The following is a 21,099-nucleotide window of genomic DNA, read 5'->3' as shown; positions in this document are numbered from 1 at the left end:
ATAAAGTGAGGGCTTGAAACACATAAACACCTGGGGCTGCTGAAAAGAATGTTTGTCTCAGGGCAGGGGCTGGATGGGCGCTCAATATGTTCCTAGGGAGAAACCCGTCAATACAAAATCTTTTCACCAACCTTTGATGGATGTGCTAATCTTCTCAGGTCAACACAGGCTCACCCTGGCAATGCACTGTAATAACTTATTTAAAAAGGAGCTGGCTTCTAAAAATGGACTGCTCCATCAATGTTCAGATTTTCCTTCCCACAGATATATTTGCTTATCAAATCGGTATTTACTATATGCAATAAGAGCTCAACTGTGCATTTTAACAACAAAAGAGACTATAAAAGTGACCAGGTTTGGGAATTACTGTTCTTTGCTATCATTTGTTTGACATCCAAGTTCTGAACAAAAGATGAGGTAACAATAATGTTAGATGGGTGCTTTTCACTGTGTAGAACAAATCCAGTCCATGGTCTGTTTTTTACAAATGAAGTTTTATTGTAACACAGTCACATCCATTTATTTACTCGGTATCTATGGCTGTTTTTATGTTATAAAGACAGGGGTAGGCAGTATGACATAGCCAACATGGCCTGCCAAGCCAAAATTATTTACTCTCAGGTCTTTTATAGAGCATGCAGGGTAACACCTAGCTGAGTGACAAGCAACACTTTTCTTACTGTACACTTGCATCATTTACAGAGAGAAAATGCGGATAAGAGCCCAGTGTGGGGTGTATACCTGTGAGCTAGCAGGAGGATTTAAGAATTTGTGGCTACCTTGGGCTATATGAGAACTGGTCTCAAAAGAAAATAAAGAATAGATGACATGTGGCTTACGGCTTTTATGACATTCAGGAAGGAAATTAAAAATGTGAAACAGCAGGCAGGATCTCTAGGCAGTAGTTTCTTTCTTTCTTTCCTTTTCTTTTTTTTTCCTTTGGTTTTTCGAAACATGGTTTCTCTGTGTAGCCTTGGCTGTCCTGGACTCGCTGTACAGACCAGGTTGGCCTTGAACTCACAGCGATCCACCTGCTTCTGCCTCCCGAGTACGCATGTACCACTACGTCCAGTTTCTAGGCAGTAATTTAAATACACTGGAGTGTTTCAGAGAAAACCAAGAGCCAGTGCAATACATGATTATCATTTTATACCAGTGAACATTCCTTGTGTTGGCAATAGCATGCCTCCTGCTGAAAGAATTCTAAGTGGCTGACAGATTGAATCCATCATGGTGGCATACATTCTTTTCTCTGAAAAAAAAAAATGTTCAGGAGAGATGAAGAAGGAGAGGCTAGGAACTATGCTCAGTAGGTATTCCCTGGGGTCCCTGTGGCCAGGGCTCAGAACTTCAGGGGAATGACAGGCCAGTACTTTGGCTGCTTGCTGTCACAGTACTTATCAAAGCTCAGCTGCACAGCAGCCTCCATGGCCAGGATTTTGGGAGCACTATCCCCATACAAGCGCTTCATCTCAGCGTGGCGCCGTTCCCCAGGCTTCTCAGATGGGGGCTCCACTGACCGGTGCTGGTTGTAGTACAGGCCATGGTCGGCATTCACATAGTCATCCAGGCGCTCCTCCTCCAGCTGCTGCTGTCGCCCTGGGAATGCACATGTCCATGACCGTAAAACTTACGCACACGCAGGAGATCTGGTGAATGCTGCCACCACTGCTAACACACCCCATATGCTGCCTGTGGTCCCTGAGGGCCTTCTGTTGCCCTTTCCACTGGTAAATTTGGACCCTGTTGGGGTAGCTGAGGGGATCTGCACATCCTGAGGCACGACTTGCAGATTCTCATTATCTGTTAGTAGTACTGAAGCTCTTAAGGCTGCTCACTTCTTAGCGGTCACTGACAGAAATAGCAAAATGCCACCAAGAAATGTGTCATTGCAATCTACCACCCCTCTGCAGCAGGCCTTGTTGACACAGGAGAAAAATGCAAGCACTTGGCTTTCTCTTGCCATCTGCCTGGCCATGAGTGGCAGGCAGTCCTGGTTTGCTTTCATGTACTGTTCTCCCATGGGAGAGGAAAGTTCCTTTCAAAGTCCACTGTTGCAAGACACACATCTTTAAACATGACATTTGGAGTGTGCACACACTGGTCTGTGGCATATATGTGGAGAGCAGAGAAAACTTTCAGGAGTCAGTGCTCTATGTGAGTCCTGGGGCTCAAGCTGGCTATCCGTTTCCTCACCGAGCCATCTCATCTGCCCTAATTTCTTTCTTTCCCCTTTGCACACATGTGCAGTGTGCTTGGGTGTGTGCACACATGTGAACATAAAGGCCAAGGCCAGCAGTCTTCCTCATTTACTGTCCATTTTATATATCAAGGCAGGCTCAGCCATTTGAACCCAGAGTTCTCTGATACAGCTCTGCTGGTTAGCCAGCTTGCTCCTGGGACTGTGGGACCGTGGGACCGTGGGACCGTGGGACCGTGGGACCGTGGGACCCTGGGACCCTGTGTCCATTTCTGAAATGCTGAGATTACAGGTGGACTGCCATGCACATCTGGTATTTCTGTTGGCACTGTGGGTCCAAACTCTGGTCCTCACACTTGTACAAGTGCTTTACACAGAGCCATCTACTCAAGCACCAAGAAGCAGTTCTTACTAGCACAAATGAGGTGTGTATGTGGGTGGGACCTCTGTATCTGACCCATAGTCTTCCCGCTACATAACAAATTTGCCTTTCTTGGTGGGGGGTTTCACTCCCCAGTGCACAGCTTAGCACAGGTGAAACCTGCTAGTCTACTACTTTAGCAAATCCCTGTAAAGTAAGCATTTGTTCCATTTGTTTCTCCCTTCTCTACTTTTGTTTAAACCACAGCAAGTCCCAAAATTATAATTCTTATTGCTATGTAAATAGCCACATAAAAATGTCAACAAAGCAATGCTGCAGAAAGTAAAATGGTGCTCACACAAATTCTGGAAGTGACTCTGTCAAGAGGAAAATTGATAGCGGAAAGCGCACTATCTGTAGCCACTAGTGTTACTGAGAGGAATGCCAGGAGATAAGGAGTCAAGATGGCTGTAGGGGAATAAAACAATGGCATAAATCATTCTTTCCTCATTGGGCCTTTCTGTTAGTATCGGGAAGGGAAGATAGCAGTGAGCTAATCAAGTGTGAAGGAAGACATTTATATAGCTATTCGCAGTCACTCTTGTAAATCCTGTTTTTTATGACTAACACCTTGGAGTTGGTGAGAAGGAGTTTTACAAACTTGGAAAACACACACACACACACACACACACACACACACACACACACACACACACACACCAGGCCTGATGGCACACATCTTTAATGCTAACACTCAGGAGGCAGAAGCAAGTGGATAGTTGTTAGTTCAAAACCAGGCTGGTCTACATCATGAGTTCAGGACAGCCAAAACCAAATGGGGAGGCCCTGTGGAGTATATAATACTGTTGTAAAAAACCCAAATCTCATTCCCAGAACCCATGTTGGGCAGCTTACAATTAGCTGGGGTCTGATGCCACTGAGAATACTCCCACACATTTGGCAATCACTCACACAGACATATACACATACATCTAAATAGACAGACAGACAGACAGACAGACAGACAGACAGACAGATAGATGATAGATAATGGCTATGGCCACACATGCAGCCACTGTTGTCTTAGAACATCTGCACTCAATTTTCACATGTGGAAGTAATATGTGGATAAAGCAAATGACTCTGAAACTGCAGAAAAGCCATGTATGTTGACCCTTTACTGGGAGGTGCACAAATTTGGCCGAATGCACAAATGAACTGGAAGTCACCAAGAATTTGCTTCAAGACTTTGGTCGTTCTGTCAAGGATAAAATGGCAGCATTTCTGCTGCTCACTCCTCAGAGGTGTGTGCACTCTATAGCCCTAATCCTGAGCTCTGGTGGAGAGGAGTATGGCAGCGAATGTGGCACAGGAAATGAGACATTTCACTTCTGACCTCTCTTCTATTGGGAGAATGAAAATCAAACCTGGGTCTGAGAAAATCACTTGACAGTTCTCTGTCTGCTTCTTATTTCTATACATCCCTGTGGTTTTTTGATGGGAAGCAAGGGTAGAATTCCATCTGGGACTGTCTCTTTTCTTTGGGCTCACTTTTCTTTTACCCTGCCCCCATCTCTGGTTCTTCTGGCAGAAGACTGCCTGGTAAGATACTTAGTGTTTCACAAGCCCTAGGATCCTCACTTAGCCCAGGCTGACTACCTGTAACTCCTTATCTTATGGTCTACACTTCTGAGGTGTGGGATGATAGTTGAGTGCCACCATGCCTGGCTTATACAGTGTTGAGGATGGAATCACAGGCTCTGTGCAGGCATGGCAAGTACTTTACCAACTGAGCTATATCCTAGACTCAACCATTTAGTTCAACATCTAATACTCTCTGACCAACAAGCTGTGATCACTTAATGTCTAAAAATACTTTAGAATATATTGACTTAGGGAACTAAGAATTGTATGATACCTGTGCTTGAAGGCCTCTACTTGGTTCATTTATTATTCATTGTTTTCTTTCTCCCTCCCTCCCAAGGAAAGCCAGGATCCTTAATTCTAGGCACATTTTCTTTGTCAAGGTGAGGGCTCAGCCAACTGGATAGCAAATGATCCAACTGACATCACACTGGAGACACACCTGAATGGTTGGCTTGCATGGGTAACAGAACTGGCTCATTTTAAAACTGAAAACAGCAGTAGCACTCAATGTTACCAGGCACTTTTTCTCTCATATGGTTGTAACAGTTGAGTCTGGATTGACAACATGACTGCATTGAGGAACACATTGGAGGTAACAAAGCGTATCTCTGCATGTGTCTAAGAGTGTTTTTCTAGATAATCAACCAAGGAAAGAAGATCTGTCATGGATATGGGTGGCAACATTCAAAAGGCTGGGGCCCCAAGAACATGAAAGGCTTAGCAGGAGGAGACCCACCAGCACAGACATGTTCTCTCTGTTCCCACCACAAGCCATGGCCACCTGATGTTCTGCGTTTTCTCAGGCCTAAAGCCGTGATTCCATCCAACTGATCTTGGATTACAACTTCTGAAACTCTGAGCCAAAATCAACCTTTCCTTCCTAGTTGACAGGTGTTTTGTCCCAGCCATGGAAAGTGTGGCTAGCATGAGGGTATTTGGCCAAGGCAATTTACTTACTAAGCAATAATCAAAACAGTTCTTAGGTTCCATTCTAGCTTCACAAGAAGGCTGAAGAGGCTGAGCAGCATGCCCTTACCACTGAAGCATCCAAATGACAGCTTACTTGGGAAGAGTAGCTTTGCAGATAGTTACAAGATAACGCTGAGATTATACTAGATTAGGGCACACCTTAAATCTAATGAAAGTGACTTTATATGAGACAGAAAAGGACACAGAGATACACAGGGAAAGCCACATGCAGATAGAGGCTGTGACAATGCTACAAGTGAAGGGATGCTGGGAACTACCTGAAGCTGCCGGATGCTAGGCTTTAAGCAGCAGTTCTCAAGATGTGGGCCACATCCCCTTTGGGGGTTGGGCAACCCTTTCACAGGGGTTGCTTAAGACCACTGGAAAAGACAGTTATTTACACTACAATTCCTAACAGTAGCAAAATCGCAGTTAGGAAGTGGCAATGAAATAATTTTATGGTTGGGGGGCACCACAATACGAGCAACTGTATAAAAGGGTCCCAGCATTAGGAAGGTTGAGAACCACTACTTTATAACCTTTGTAGGAGGGCAGGTAGCCATGTGGACATATTGATTTTTGGATGTGAAAAGATAAATCTTTTCTGTTTGTCCATGAAATTTGCTACAAAAGAAACACGAGGATTAATATGCATGTGGGGTCAAACCAAACACACTCCACCTTCAACCTTCACTGGACTCCTCTAAGTTTAGCGCACATGGTTTTGACATGGCTTTGCCTCAGTCTATGAATCTACAGGATATTAGCAGGAGACTGGAGGGAAGGCTCAGTGGTTATGAGTTTAGACTGTTTTTGCAGAAGATCCAGGTTTGGTTCTCAGCACCCATGGCAGGGGACTTAACAACTGCCTGGAATTCCAGGTTCCAGGGGATCCAAATCCTCCGGCCTCTACAGGCATTGTACTAACATTTATACACTTCACCTATAATTAAACATGAATTTAAAAAGAAGTATTACTAATGTAGAATTACAATCCATAATGGGAAAAAATAATCACAGGAAGCTACTTGGACTTTAGGGAAATTTTACACAGCAGGAAAACACTCATTAGATATTCCACAGATAATTAGCTCAAAGGCAGAACAGTTTGAGAGACAAAGCACTACAATAATGAGCATTAAAGAATGTTATTTCCTCTCATTTTTCTAGGATTAGCACATCTTTCTGATGAGATTTTCTGCTATGGTGCTGAAGTTAATGATGACAGCACAACCAAGGGACAGCACAAAGTTGAATAAAATCAAGAGTGCCTCCTTTCCAGCTCATCAGCAATAGACTCAAAACACAGGTGCTTGCAGAGTAGTCATTTGATTGGTCTCATTCTGTGTCCCTCATTCCTCATCAAATATAAGCCTGAAGTTAGTGGGCAATCACCATTTGAGCTTTTACAAGGAAAGTGCATTTACCCAGCCCCTTCCACTTGTCTATGACCTTGGCCATGCATCATCTTGATGGTTGCTTTTTTGTTCTTCTGAACATCTGCACTAGATGAGGTGAATCCATGTGTGGAATGGTGCACAGTCAGTGTGATTTCACACTTTAATCACGTTATCTAAACCCAAACAACTCAGGAACACACTGGACAGCAAGCCTTGTTATACATTGTAGGTTTTCCAGAGGACAGACTGAGGGAGAAAGTGGAGGTTCTCGGGGTACTGACGAAACAGCCAGTCACTACGGACACAACCCTCTGAATGGAGTACACAAGACATAATGGAGCTCATGTTTCCATGATATGAACAAACACATCTGGGCTCTAGTAAAAATAACACGGCAGCTATTCAGCACCAAATGAACTCACCTTTTCTCTCATTCCAAACAGATGGTACTGCTCCATTTCTCCACAGTTACCTGGTAACAATGCTCCTTCCACTGCCTTGGTTGCTGGCTCTGCCCCTTGTTTGTATATGTAACTATGAGCTGATGATGTATACTCTTCTATACACTCTTCTATACATCATTTTAAACAGGATTTTATCTCACCTTCATTTAGGAATATCATGCTCTCTGACAACATGTCCTTGGTTCGAGCCCTCATCTTACTTGAATGCCATCTAATAAAGACCAACACAACAGGGGCAGTGTTCATTTTGGAGGGCTTTCTTTCCTCTGGGGGATGTTAACTTTCATTCATGCTCCTTCTAAGTATCATGCAGTTTCAATCCCTGTGACCCATATGGAGGGAACTAACTCTAGCATGTATGTCTTCTGACTTGTACCCCCAATAAATAAATAAATAATAAAGAAGAAATGTATTCTATGCAAAACACAAAATGCTATTTTCAAACAGTTGTTTAGATATACTTTCTTTTTAAATTATTGTTCTTTTAGTTTATGTGCATGGGTGTTTTGCCTGCATGTATATCTGTATACCATATGCATGCTTTGTGGTCCTAAAGGTCAGAAGGGCACTGGATCTCCTGGGACTGGAATTACAGGGGTCTGTAAACTGCCACGTGAGTGGAATAACAAATGCTTTTAGCCTCTGAGCCATTTCTCTAGCCCTTGGATATACTTTGTAAAATACATCAAAGAAATCAACAGTTTAATCAGAAGTCAATTGATAAAATTAACAGAACAAGTGGTTTAGGGAAGAGTAACAGGCAGATACTACAGGAAATGATATTTCATCCTAAGCCTGTGCTTACTTCCTGCCACTCACTTGGGATCAGTAAATGCTAATCTCTTGTTAAGAGGGCACAGATATTTTAAAATGGAAATAAAGTGTTCCTATTTTGAAACTTCTATGTTTCTGTTTATTAGGAAATTGTAGGTAAGGAGCTGGCTACAGCGGTGCATAATTTCACTCCTAGTACTCAGGAGGCTGAAGCAGGAAGATCATAGTCTTAAGTCCCCTTGGGCCATATAGAAGGCTGTCTCAAAAACCCAACCAATCAACGAATCCAATGAAAACTCTACAAAAAATACCTAAGACCCTACTGAAAGGCACATTGAGACTTAATATTGGTTGCAGTAGGGAAAGAAGTATTTGTAAATTTTCAAGGGCACTTATACTAATAATAAATGGTCTGGTGAACACCGGCAATTTTAAATAGAAAAAAAAATCTTGCTTTTACTGTGCAAGGCTCTAAGACATTAATTGCCACACTGTTACCTATAGTGTGGACCAAACAGGAGAACTGTGCATGTGAGGTATTTTGTATTCTGTTTAGGTTCACACTGACTTTTACTGCAGGGAGCTATACAGTCCCAGCTCTGAGCGGTGTCCCAGAGAAGTGTTCAGAGCACAGCATTTGGGAAGCCTCGTAGTGTCAGGGAGAAGCATGGCCTAGAGAAAGATGCACAGTAGAGTGCAGTCTGGAAGGGCTGAATCCTAAGAGCAAATGAATAGTTATGTAATTAACCTCCTTAAGCTTCACTTTTCTCATTTGTGAAATGAGTTTCATGCCTGGAGGGACGGCTGTGTGGATTAGAGAGGCATACAGGCACACACACACACACATTCCATCTGGTTGAATGTCTGATGCTCGAAAATGGTAGATATAGTATTAGGAACTCAAATGAACAGTTTGCTATAAAACAATTCTGAGGACCAATGTAACTAGGTATAACATCACCATAGTTTTTCTGGGCTTAGAACCACATCTAGATTATTAACCGTACCTAAATCAAAAGTTGTAAAATAACATGGAAAGTTAAGAGAGGAAAAGAGATGCGAATGTCAGGGTAGTGAAAGGAGCATGAGGTAACAGGTCAGAACTTACGACGCTCTTCTCTGTGCCGCTCGGTCTCTGCAAAGTATTGGCGGAGCTCCTCGGTGATTTCCATATTGCTCAGGTCGTATTCTACTTCGTTATCTGAATCGGACTCCGACTCCAGCTCTTGCTCTTCACCTGGTGTGTCATCTTCTCTGGTGGATGTCTGGGCCTTACTGCAGACATATAGAGGCTGCCCAGAGCTTTTGAGATAGGAAGCACTATAGAGAGACTCCTGCCCGGCTGTGGGCTGGCCTTGAAAATGCCAAGGATACCCACCCTTATAAGCCTGAGAATTTGAGAAAAGAGCTCCATGAGGGGAGAACCATGGAGAATTAAAATAGGACTCTATGGACTTTCTGTAAGCATTCTGGTGGCTTCGCATCCAAAGCATTGCCTGATGATAATGTTGCCAGTATCTTGCATATGCTGGGTGGGAATACCAAGATGCAGTAGTGTTCCATTTTGATGCCTATGGAATGGACATATAAGACAGACATCAAAATGGTTCATCCTCTAGAGAATCTTCAAATGTTTAACCGACTAATCAACAGCTATTTACCGAGTGTTATTAGTTACTTTTTTGCTGCTGTGATAAAATACCAGGAGCAAAAACAATTTATAGAAGAAAGAGTTAAAGAGGGTGTACAGTTCTAGAAGGTTAAGAGTCCATGATGGCCAGGAGGCATGGCAGCAAGCAGCAGACACAGTAGCCTGTGCAGAAAGCTGAGAGATCACATCTTCAACTATAAACTTAAAATAGAGAGTGAACTGGCAATTGGGGCAAGGCTATAGATTCTCAAAGCCCACTCCAAATGATATACTTCTGATAACAAGGCTGCACTTTTCCTCCCCAAACACTGTCACCAATTGGGATCAAGTGTTCAAATACATGAGTGTATAGGGAACATTTATCATTCAAACCACTGCATGACTTTCCACAGAATGTTACTAAGCTTAACTAAAAGAAAAAAAAAAAGAGTGTAAAATAGGTTTGTCCCCACAGTAGACGGCAAGTGTAACATATTTCCTGAGTATTTGTTCTTCAGGTCCCCACAACAATAGCTGAAGGTTATAGAGGCTTATATAATGTGATGATTAGTGCTGACAATTCCACAATTCAAAGGGTCTAGAATCAGCTGGGAGACAGACCTCTGGGTCCACCTGTGGGGGAATTATCTTGATTATGTTCATTGAGTCAGGCAGACCTTTCCAGTGAGTGGCACCATTCCCCGGCAGGGATCCTAGACTATATAAATGGAGCAGAAGCAGACATTCATCACCCTATGTTCCTATTGTGTATGCAACATTACTGCCATGATGAGCTGTGCTTTTGAACTGGGAGGCAAAATATTTTTTCTCCCTTAAATTGCCACTAAATTGTCTGAGTATGTTATCACAACAATAGGAAAAGAAACCAAGACATGTTGTTTTCTTTTTTTTTAAATCCCTCCATTTTATTCACAATATTTACTTCTAGTAAGAGTTCATGTCAGGTTTTTAAAATTAGTATATGTAATAAGTTTCATGATCAAGTCTATTTTGATCACATTCACACCCCTGATTACCCTGTTTCACCCCACTCCTCCCCCACTTTTAATGCTGTTCTTCTTCCCACCTAGTCCTCCCAGTACTTTACTGGCTGGTTTTGATAAGATAAAGAAAGATAAACGTCCTGACATTTGTCATCTTTGCCATCTGTATTAGCTCCACGTTAAAAATGGCCTGCCCATTCTAATGACCATGCTAACTAGCCTCTGGTTCTTTTTCTTGGTTCCTACTAATCTGCTGGCTTAGATCATGCCTCAATGCTGCTGTCTGACAAACACTCTGAGTATCCCTTATTGGAAATGCTGGGGCCAGAAGTGTTTCAGATTTCAGTGGATTTTGCAATGTCTGCATACATTTTTACTGAAAATCCATAATCTGTACTACTTTGAAATTTGAAATACTGAGTGTGTCACTACTTTGAAATATTGAGTGTGTCATGTTGGTGTTAAAACACTTTTGGACTCTGAGTATTTTGGATTTGTGATAGTCAAACTCTTTTTCCTTTGCTCTGTATCATGAAATATCATTTTTGGATGGTGGGAGGGACAGTGCTAGGATTAAACACAGGGGTGCTGTGCATGCTAGGCAAGTACACTACTACTGACCTAACTAACATTTAAAAATTCATAAGAAAAACAGGTACTCTTACCATTGCTGCTCTCTCTGATGGACAAAGTCCAAACGGGTGCTGAAAAACACAGTATGAACATTTCATCAGCAGGGCTGTAGCAGTCACAACTATTTCATGGTCTTCTTTTTTTTTTTCGGTTTTTCGAGACAGGGTCTCTCTATGTAGCCTTGGCCATCCTGGACTCACTTTGTAGACCAGGCTGGCCTCGAACTCACATCGATCCGCCTACCTCTGCCTCCCGAGTGCTGGGATTAAAGGCGTGCACCACCACGCCCGGCTTTATTTCATGGTCTTCAAAGCAGCTGTCCTCGCCACCATCATGCCTTACCTTCATGCCACAACAACCTGTGTCACCTGGGTTCTGACCTCTTAGTCTAGGGAAGAGCATCCTCCTTAGGTATGATTGAGTCAAAGGGTCCTGCCTGATTTTGTATTCAACTACGTGTTTACTGAAGAAAAGTCTATGAAAATAACCACATACTTTAGTAGTAGGCATATACAAAACAATGTACAGAGCATGAGCTTCAAGCTTACAATATTAGTTTCACCTTTTTTTTTGTCTTTGTTGGTTTTTCAAGGCTGTTCTGGAACTCACTATGTAGACCAGGCTGGCCTAGAACTCACAGAGATCCACCCGCCTCTGCCTTCCTGAGTGCTGGGATTAAAGCACTCAGGATATGCCACCACCGCTGGCCTACTTTACTAGTTTAATGCCTGCTTAAAATAATCTCAGCTTCTCTTTTGCTTTTGAACATTAATTCATTAGTTATTATATACGTGGGTGTGCTGTGTGCTATGGCATATGTGTGTGTGTGTGTGTAAATCACACATGAATGATTTCCTGGGGGCTCTGGGATTGACTCAGGCTGTCAGGCTTGGTGGTAGGCACCTTCACCATGAAGCCAATTTACCAGTCCAGTCTTGGGGTTTCTTAAGACTTGAGAAGATTCTATCTTCCCAACTGACTGAGCAGGCTTCGTCTTTCCAACTGCCTTAAATTTGGGGCTTGTAGAAGCCTTTTCACACAAGACGTTACACCAGCCTCCACTTTAGTTTCATACTCTTTTCCTAATTATTCTGCTTCCTAGCAGGAGGAGGCTCGAGAAGCACGGCTGGACTTCATGTGCCCATCCTTACAACCCAGTTTAAACAAATGCAAGGGCTTGTGAGATAGCTTAACAGGCAGAAGTGCTTGCCACACAAAACTGATGACCCTAGCACCCCCTAGGCCCGCCATGAAAAGAAAGATTCCCAAAAGCTGTCCTCTAACCACCCGCCATCGCGTACATACTAATAATAAAAGTTACTTTCTTCTCCTCGTTTAGAGTTTCTAAAATGCCTTGCAACATCAGAATGTACTTTTAAAAAAACTCTATCAGGCTCGGTGGTGCATGTCTGTAATTCCAGCACTTGGGAGGCTGAGGCAGGAGGATCACCATGTCTCAAGGTCAAGGTCAGTCTGGGCTACTGAGATCTTATCTCAAAACAAACAGTTAACAAAAATAGTATCTTAAAATGCACGTAAATTTAAGATCTAGGAAACAAAAGCCCCCTCCCAAATGTGATTCTTAAGGCTTTGAACATTTTTTAAATCTTTGTTTCCATTGTTTGGTTTTGGCTTCTTTGTCAAAAATCAAATACCCATAAGTGAGTAGATAACATTCCAAATGTAATCTGAAAAAATTATAAAAAATTTTTAAAAATTAGAAAATTTTAGAAATCAGATACTGAAGAAGCTCTGTTTGTCTTAACTAGAGGATAGAATATAAAAAACCCTCAAACTGTTAAAAATAAAGCTGATTTTTTTGTGGTCTCAATAAAATGTTTTCATGAGTATATTAAAAAACTAAGATGTCACACTGACTATTTCTATTGCTTTCATATTTATCTTTAAAAAAAAGCACTCATAGTGAAGTGTAGCAAGCTTTCAAATAGGGCATTACTAAGAGGGTTGGCATGACATTCTGCAAACTTCTCCAAAATTCAGACACAGACACACACACACACACACAGACACACACACACACAGACACACAGATACACACACACAGACACACACACACATACACACACACACACAGACACACATACACACACACAGACACACACACACACAGACACACAGGCACACACACAGACACACACAGACACAGACACACACACACACAGACACACACACACACACAGACACACACACACAGACACACATACACACACACAGACACACACACACACACACACACACACACACACACACACAGACACACAGACACATACACAGACACACAGGCACACACACACACAGACACACACACACACACAGACACACACACACACACACACAGACAGACACACACACACACTGACACACACACACACACACACACACACACACATACACACACACACACACACACACACTCTGGATGGAAACCAGGAGAAAGTTATCAAATGCAGTGAGTGTGTAAGCTGAATCTTTCTCACCCTTCAACTCTAATTTACAGGTTTAAAACAGGGTCCATTTTCTGGAAACCCTGCTAACAGCTAATGCTCTTTATAGGCTATGGAGGAAATAGAAAATAGTCAGTAATTGGATGTGTTACCATCCAACAAAATAAAAGGCAAAATGCAATTATGGTAGAAATCAGTGCATACTTAAGTGCTAAACTGAAGGGGAAGCCTGTAAGTGGCTAATTCACTAAAGCCAAGTTTCATATTTCTATCACAGAACCTGAGGAGCTTTCAGTGCCTGCAGCACACAGTGACATTAGAGTGAACTCCACGTATGTCTTACTCAAATTTGTTTTCTAGATTAACAACTAGCATAGGGATTAAATGAAAAAAGTCCTAAGAGTCACTGTGTGTGTGTGTGCACGTGTGCATCCTAGCTGTGTGTGGCAGTGCATGCCTGTGATCCTAGTACTCAGGAGTCTGAAGCAGGAGAACAGAACAGTTAAGTCTGAGGCCATTATGGGCTACAGCAGCAAGTGCCTGACAAGCCTGAGCTATACAGCGAGACCCTGTCTCAAAAAACAAGCAAAGCAAAGCGAAGCAAAGCAAAATAAAGCAAACAAAGAGCTTGGGATCTAGACTTCATTCTATGCCTTACAAATTACAGAAATGGGTCAAATCTGATAAACTCAAATTTAATAAACCCTGTTTTAAATAAACATTTATTAGAGGCCAAATCCTGTTTTGACTTATAATTGCAAAGATCCAATCTGGGCCTTACAGGTACTAGCATACTCTGAAAAAATCTATGAGACAGCAGACACGATTCCATTACAGCTACACGTTTAAGCAGTATAAGAAAGAAGGTAGTAACCCTTAAAGAGGTTCAAGGGTAACTAGTGACGGTTTCCTGGCAGCTCCCATGTCAATGGCTGTAATTAAAAGGGGTTTCAAAGGAGTTCTACTTTGTACAAAGTTGCTTGTGATTTGGGTTCAACAAGTAATTAGGTTACAGTTATTCTATGTAACAGGGATCACCCAGTGCTCACTATAAGCATTTCTGCAAAACAGAAGCCAGTACAAAGCACTCACTAAAGAAAGCAGATTTCAGCTTCCCAGCCCGAGAGGCTCACCTCGAGCCTGGTGTGTCCTGCCACCAAGAAGATAACACAGGCAACTAACCCAGTTCCTTGTGAGCCATGCTTAGGCTCTTTGCAAGCTAAGCAAACACCCTACAGAGTTATAGGCCCCACTCAGACACCAGACATTTTGAAAACCTACGCTACAAAGGAAAGATGCAATTTATGTCAAAGTTGGACTATAGGAACTTTGCTAGCAATTCTGTTTGGTTTTGAATACAAAGTAGAAGAGGAATTCAATTAATTTTGGCTGCTGCAATACTAAGAATCAAGTTGCTGCCAACCTTCAGCAAGTACAGTGTCACTGGGGCTGGAGAGAAGAAATGCTCATTTTACCCCTGGCTTTATTTTTTTTCTTCCTGAATTCCTAAACCATATTCTTTTACACTTTAGGATCACCCCCCAAGATACTATAGCTATTCAAATTAATAATTTTGGAGAGTTAAGATTTGCATTTACAAATTAATCTCTCAAACTCAAATAAGATACAACACTGAGAAACATGTCCAAAGGAATAGCAATTTGCACCAAGCTTTATAATTATTAGCTGAGTATTTCTAGCTTACTTTTCATATTTTATGCTAGAATTTCTCAGTAAAGGTCCAGACAGTAAATATTTTAGGGTTGTGGGCCACATACAATGATTTCTATATAATGTTAATGTTCATCTTTGCTTTAAATAAAAATATCCAACAATCCCCGCCCCCTTAAAACATATAAACTCAATTCCTAGTTTCCTGTTGACCAAAGTTTTAGTTAATATGATAATACCTTGTATCTTCTATCCCTAATATATTGAGCATCCCAAATGTTCATCACTTTCTACTTGCAAGTGAGTGGAGGAATCACAGAATTCATATAGTTCACAAATTATCAGGCTCTATATAAGACTAGCAGAGACAAAAAAGAAATTATCATCTCTAATCTTGGTCAGTGAATCCTACTGGAGAGGATTGGAGGGCTGGAGAGATGGCTCAGGGGTTAAGAGCACTGGTTGCTCTTGCAGAGGACAAATTTGATTCCCAGAACTCACACAGTGGCTCACAACCATCTCTAACACCACTGTAGGGAATTTGATGCACCTTCTGATTGCCTTGGGCACTGTATCAATGTAGTGCACTTACATATATGCAAGCAAAATATTCATATACCTACATACAAATCTTCTTTAAAAAGCAGCCACAAAAAAGAACTGTAAAATAGTATCAATCAACAGTATAAAGCACGGGCAGGGCCATGACTTCTGGCGTAGATTACTAGCTTGCCATTAGTAGGCAGGAACATTAGGAAGCAGGCATGGCAGTTTTCAGTAGATAATACCTGGAAGGAGTACACAGTCTCCTTTGCAAAGAGAATCTGCTCCTAAAAACAGCTCCTCTCAGAATGGGTCTGGTAAAATCTTTTTTTTTTCATTTGCAGCTACAGTTTTATTCATTCTCCCTTGTCAAGCTTACCCTCCAAAGCTATCTTTTTAAAAATTTTTTATTAATTTATTCATATTACATCTCAATGATTAATCCATCCCTTGTATCCTCCCATTCCTCCCGCCCTCCCATTTTCCCCTTACTCCCCTCCCCTATGACTGTGACTGAGGGGAACCTCCTCCCCCTGTATACGCTCATAGGGTATCAAGTCTCTTCTTGGTAGCCTGCTATCCGTCCTCTGAGTGCCACCAGGCCTCCCTATCCAAGGGATGTGGCCAAATATGGGGCATCAGAGTTCGTGTGAAAGTTGGGTCTGGTAAAATCTTAAGGCGGTTAAGGATTTAATAAAAACACTCGGCACCACTGGCAAAGCCAACACTGCAATACTCCCAGGCATTGCCATAGTAGACTCATCTCAAGAAAAGAAAGCATGTGGGGACAGCAGGTGTTAAGATCTTCCATTTTATCTTTCACCCCCGGCCCCCTATCCAGCAGTCTCTACTCCTTTCTGGAACAAGCATGTGGGGACTGAACAAGTTTTCTTCTGAAGGGCCGATAGAACGGAGAGAAAAGCGATTGGCAATGTCAGGGAAGGCCGGATCCACAGCTCTGCAAACTGGGCAGCCCTCCACAGGGAACACAATGGCATCATGGTCACCACCCAGCTGAGCTCTGGGGAATACAGAGACCATTCATTGTCTGTCCTCAACCACCAAAGAAGGGAAGAAAAAACCCACAACAGCATTGAGGTCATTCACTAAACACTGCTGAGGCCTACAGACAAGACAGAGCCTCCCAGTCTTGAATGATATATTTTCCCATACAGCCTTTCTAAGGCAAAAAAGAAAATGGAAAAAAGCACATTTGTTCTACAGTGACTCTGCTTGCTCTGAAAGACATATTTTTTAAATACATGAAGAGCAGCAGTTAGGAGGTTTTTCTTTTCTTTTTTTTTTTTTGTCATTTTTTCCAGAGATAAAAATGTGACCATTTCCACTAAATTACTAAAAAGCTCTACCTTATGATAACGCTTTGTTGAAAGGGAGTGGTATCATATGTAGCCTTTTCATTCTGTATTTATATACTATTTCTTTTTTCTTGAATATTTATATTCTTATAAATATAGGATATAGGACATGTCATGGCAACCAGAAAGTAAAATAAAACCACAAACTCCCTCTAAAACTGTAATGTGTATTCTAGAATATGAATTTCCCTTCTGCCTTATCTTCCTTTTGAACAGTTTGAAAATTAAATACATGAAAGCCCATTTGCTTTTACTTTTGCAAAGGAAGATATTAAAAATGATTTATTTCATTAATCTTTGTGTCTACAGCCTGAAGGATCAATTTTTTTTTCTATTGAGGTCCCCACTGATTTGGCTCTGAGCTAGATTGACAGTTGGGGGGCCCAATTAGGACACTCAGAACACACTGTTTGCTTCAAAGAAAGAGAATACTGGAGACCAAAACAAAGTAAACGAAGAAGTTAAGGGATATGTGATTGTAAGAAACCTTCCTGAACATGCAATGCCAACCCCATCAAAGATGCTTTCAATTGTACAAATACCAATAGTTAGCTCAATGAGGAAAAATGATAAAATGGGGATTTCTGACAGTCTGTTTCCTGCCCTCCTACTCTGCCACCCCTAGCTGGTTGTCATAGCTGGTTGAGCATATGAGGCTTGACACTCATGGATTTTTTTTTTACCTATGGCTTTGTCATTTAGACATTAAACATGGCACAAGTCCAAATGCCCTATTTCTACCCATGGTAGGAGTCCAAAGCTCCATTTTAAAAACAAGAATATTTGTTTATTGTGTGTATGTGTCCGGTTTGGTGACAGGTGTGTTTATCCACTGAACCACCTTGCCAGCTCCCCAAACTCCACCTTGAGCTGGATATAGGACCTGCTTACAAGCACACATTTCACTGTCCTTCCATCTGTACCAGCCACCTTTACAGCTGAAGATGGAGAGAGACGAGTAAATATTATTTGCATCCTTTCCACTCTTTCAGGCTCCAGTTTACGTTTTGTCTGGACGTTGTAGTAAGTGTTCTCACTAGGAAGACATGGGGTGGGGGAGAAGACTGGAAGGTATAGTTAACAATTCTTGCCCCGCCCCATACAAATAACATTCCACCCACAGAATGGCATTGCTTAATTTATCAGCAAGGGTGATAAAGATTTGTGAACGCATTTATTTGCAAGTCCACTGAATCCCTTATGTGGCTAATGTCAACCAGAAATGAACTATGAGGACATGAAAAAGCAGGATACTCTGACTCAGAAACATCACAGGCAATGTGAGAACTGGGAACTGGGACAACAGAGAATGATAATGAAAATCCAGTTCTAAAGAAGAAGAAACAGATGGTGTCCATTTCCCTTCAGGTATGTCGTTCGTACAACACACCTAGTGTGACCATAAAAGGAGGCTGAACACTTAAAATTAGTGGCAGAGCAGCAGAAAGCTTGAGTAGTTTAAGCTGATAAGGCCACTTTTATATTTCCAGGGACTTATTTCAAATTTCCTTCTATAAACACATTCCTAATAATTTGCTAATTTCTTTTGCTGAGTATTATACTTGCTCTGGGCACTTATTTGGAGGGATAGATCCCACAATGTATTCCTTTTAGAATTCCCACTTTTCTTCCACTAGAGAAAATAACAGGTATTATCTCTTGCCTCTGGAGGCTACTGGACTTGCGAGATTATCCTTTATACCCTGATTGTACTCTCTCCTACCCATGCTTCCCCAAATTACTAAGGGTGGTAACTAAAATAACTCCCCCCCAAAAAAAACCCAACCAACCAAACAGTAAGAAGCTCCAAATGTCTAATATATTAATATATTTTAAATTCATCTGGCCTTAATCAAAGTTAGTTTGTAGTCACTTGTCCAAGTACTTTATGGGTGGATTTCCTAACATAAAGTAATAATTCTGAAAGTCCTATAGTGTGTTTGTAAACTCTTTTATCTATACTCCAGCCATGTTTAATTTCCTGACATCCTTATCTCAACTTCTCCTTAAACGCTAGATTTTAAGAAAGACAAAACAATCCTCTGCCCGCAGTAAAATAGTTTTAGAATGAAAATATCTCTGCAAGTTTAATTTCTATACTTTCTCAGGCCGGCAGTCAACAGAGGGGATGATATACATTACTGTGAACTTGCCTTTGTTAGGTTTACCCAAAGCACATGTACATAGTTTCTCTTCACAGTGTCATCCTACAGGGAATGTTATTTTGACAAATTATGCCTAGCATAAAGTGTGCTTTTAAATAGAATACTTCATAGGAACAGTGAAAGTAAATAACCCTAGGAGCCTTAAGTTATTAACTTTTAGTCTAAAGACTTCAAATAATGTTCTGGCTTTTGGTTAAAACAAAACAAACAAACAAACAAAAACAAAACAAAAAAACCTGCACACACACAAAACCAAACCAAACCAACCAACAAACAAACAAACAAAAAAAAGGGGGGGGGGGACAAAACTCCAAACAACAGTTGAGTTCACAGCCTAGCCTGTGCAACAAGTTTGTAACAATCGTGTCAGGGAAAATGATTGTTCAGAACTCAAGGCTTTTTCCTGGTCTACTATCAAATGTTCTCAAGATAATTTCCAGTTAGACTCCTGACCACAGAGCTCAAAGTTGCAAGGAGGCTGAAAGAAAACTCGTTCTGTTTTTTTTGTAAATGAACCAGTTATCTTAGACATTTTCCACGGATGTGTCCTCAGTTAGGGGTGTGGAGACAAAAATCACAGTGCACCTATAGGTCTATTGCAACACGGTGATCCACACAGCACGTTTGAATTACACCGTGGGCTTAAAAAAAAAGTTCCAAATACTTGAGCCTCACTTCGAAAGATTTGGACTCTGAGGTGGGGTCCTGGGCACCAGAACTCTTAGCCGATAACACGAAGGGGTTGAGAGCGTAAATTAGAACTAGTCTTCTTTAACAAAATGTGAGGGTTTGCGATTCTCTCGGGTCTCTGCAACCACCTCGTGTTGCCTGCCGGGTGCTGGTAATTAAAGCCACAACGTGACGGCCAGGACGGTACTCTCTGCTTCTGTGGTAATCAAGCCTGGGGCCGTCAGGCTACTCCCTTATTCCCCCAAAGCAACCCATCAGTCCCCAAAGTCACCTCTTGGAACCCGCAGCTTGCAGCTCTCAGGCAGTGGGCAACAACACGCCTAGCTCTTGTACAGGGGTGGGGACAGGGAAGGCCGGGGAAACGTGAGGCGCGAGTGAAACGAAGGAGGGGGGGGTTGCCTGGGCAACTAGGAGCGCGTTTCCGTTACGGGTCTCGAAGGACGGAAGTCCCGCCTTGAATGCTGACGTTACGGCACGTCAGTGGCTACACGGAGCCAGAGGGCGGCGCGGGAAGGGAATTAGAATAGTCTGGGCGGTCCCAGCGGAGAACTGTGGGCCGATTGGGTACCGGGGCGCGGCCGGAGCCTAAACGGGACAGTTAGCTTCCATTTTTGTTTTCTTCAGCGTTCACTTTCTTCCTGCTTTCTTAACTAAAATGGAGGCTGGGAAATTTTTTGAAAATATAGCTTCACTCAGATCTATATATTTAACTGCTCGAGGCTGGCATTTATCAACCTTAAATTGTGCCTAGGACGATATATTTCACTACTTTAGACAAAAAGAGTGCCTGCTAGTAATTTTGTCATCATAATTGTCAGCAGTATATGCCCTTCTAGAGTCTCAGGAGAGTCCTTAATAACCAAGTATGAACTACTAGAAATACAAGTGGACTTATTTGGCAAAACGTGCCGTACTTTGTGGGAATTTATTGCTACAAAAATCAAATTTGGACCGCATGTTTATTCAAAAAACAAAACAAAACAAAACAAAACAGCAGAAAGAAAGTTGGAAATAATTTAAATGCCAAACAAAAGGCGAAGACAATTAGGCAATGTCAGTAGTGGGACATTATTATCTTGTTATTCCTGTAATATGGACGAATCAAAG

The 21,099-nt window shown here is 41.9% G+C and overlaps 1 protein-coding gene across 1 annotated transcript; it reads right to left on the bottom strand.

Moving 5' to 3' along the window:
* Window positions 1-475: 475 nt before the first annotated feature.
* On the bottom strand, window positions 476-20,381 carry GEMIN8 (gem nuclear organelle associated protein 8). The gene is made up of 4 exons (XM_084789365.1): window positions 20,264-20,381; window positions 11,115-11,153; window positions 8,924-9,386; window positions 476-1,599 (listed from the first exon to the last, which is right to left on the bottom strand). Exons 2-4 carry the CDS (start codon window positions 11,115-11,117, stop codon window positions 1,343-1,345), a joined length of 723 nt encoding a protein of 240 aa, XP_084645491.1. The 5' UTR covers window positions 11,118-11,153; window positions 20,264-20,381; the 3' UTR covers window positions 476-1,342.
* Window positions 20,382-21,099: the final 718 nt, after the last annotated feature.

Source organism: Acomys minous (assembly GCF_964271855.1).
Source record: "Acomys minous genome assembly, chromosome: 7".
NCBI lineage: Eukaryota > Metazoa > Chordata > Mammalia > Rodentia > Muridae > Acomys > Acomys minous.
The sequence above is the reverse complement of the archived record's forward strand: the minus strand, read 5'-3'. Positions and strand labels throughout refer to the sequence as shown.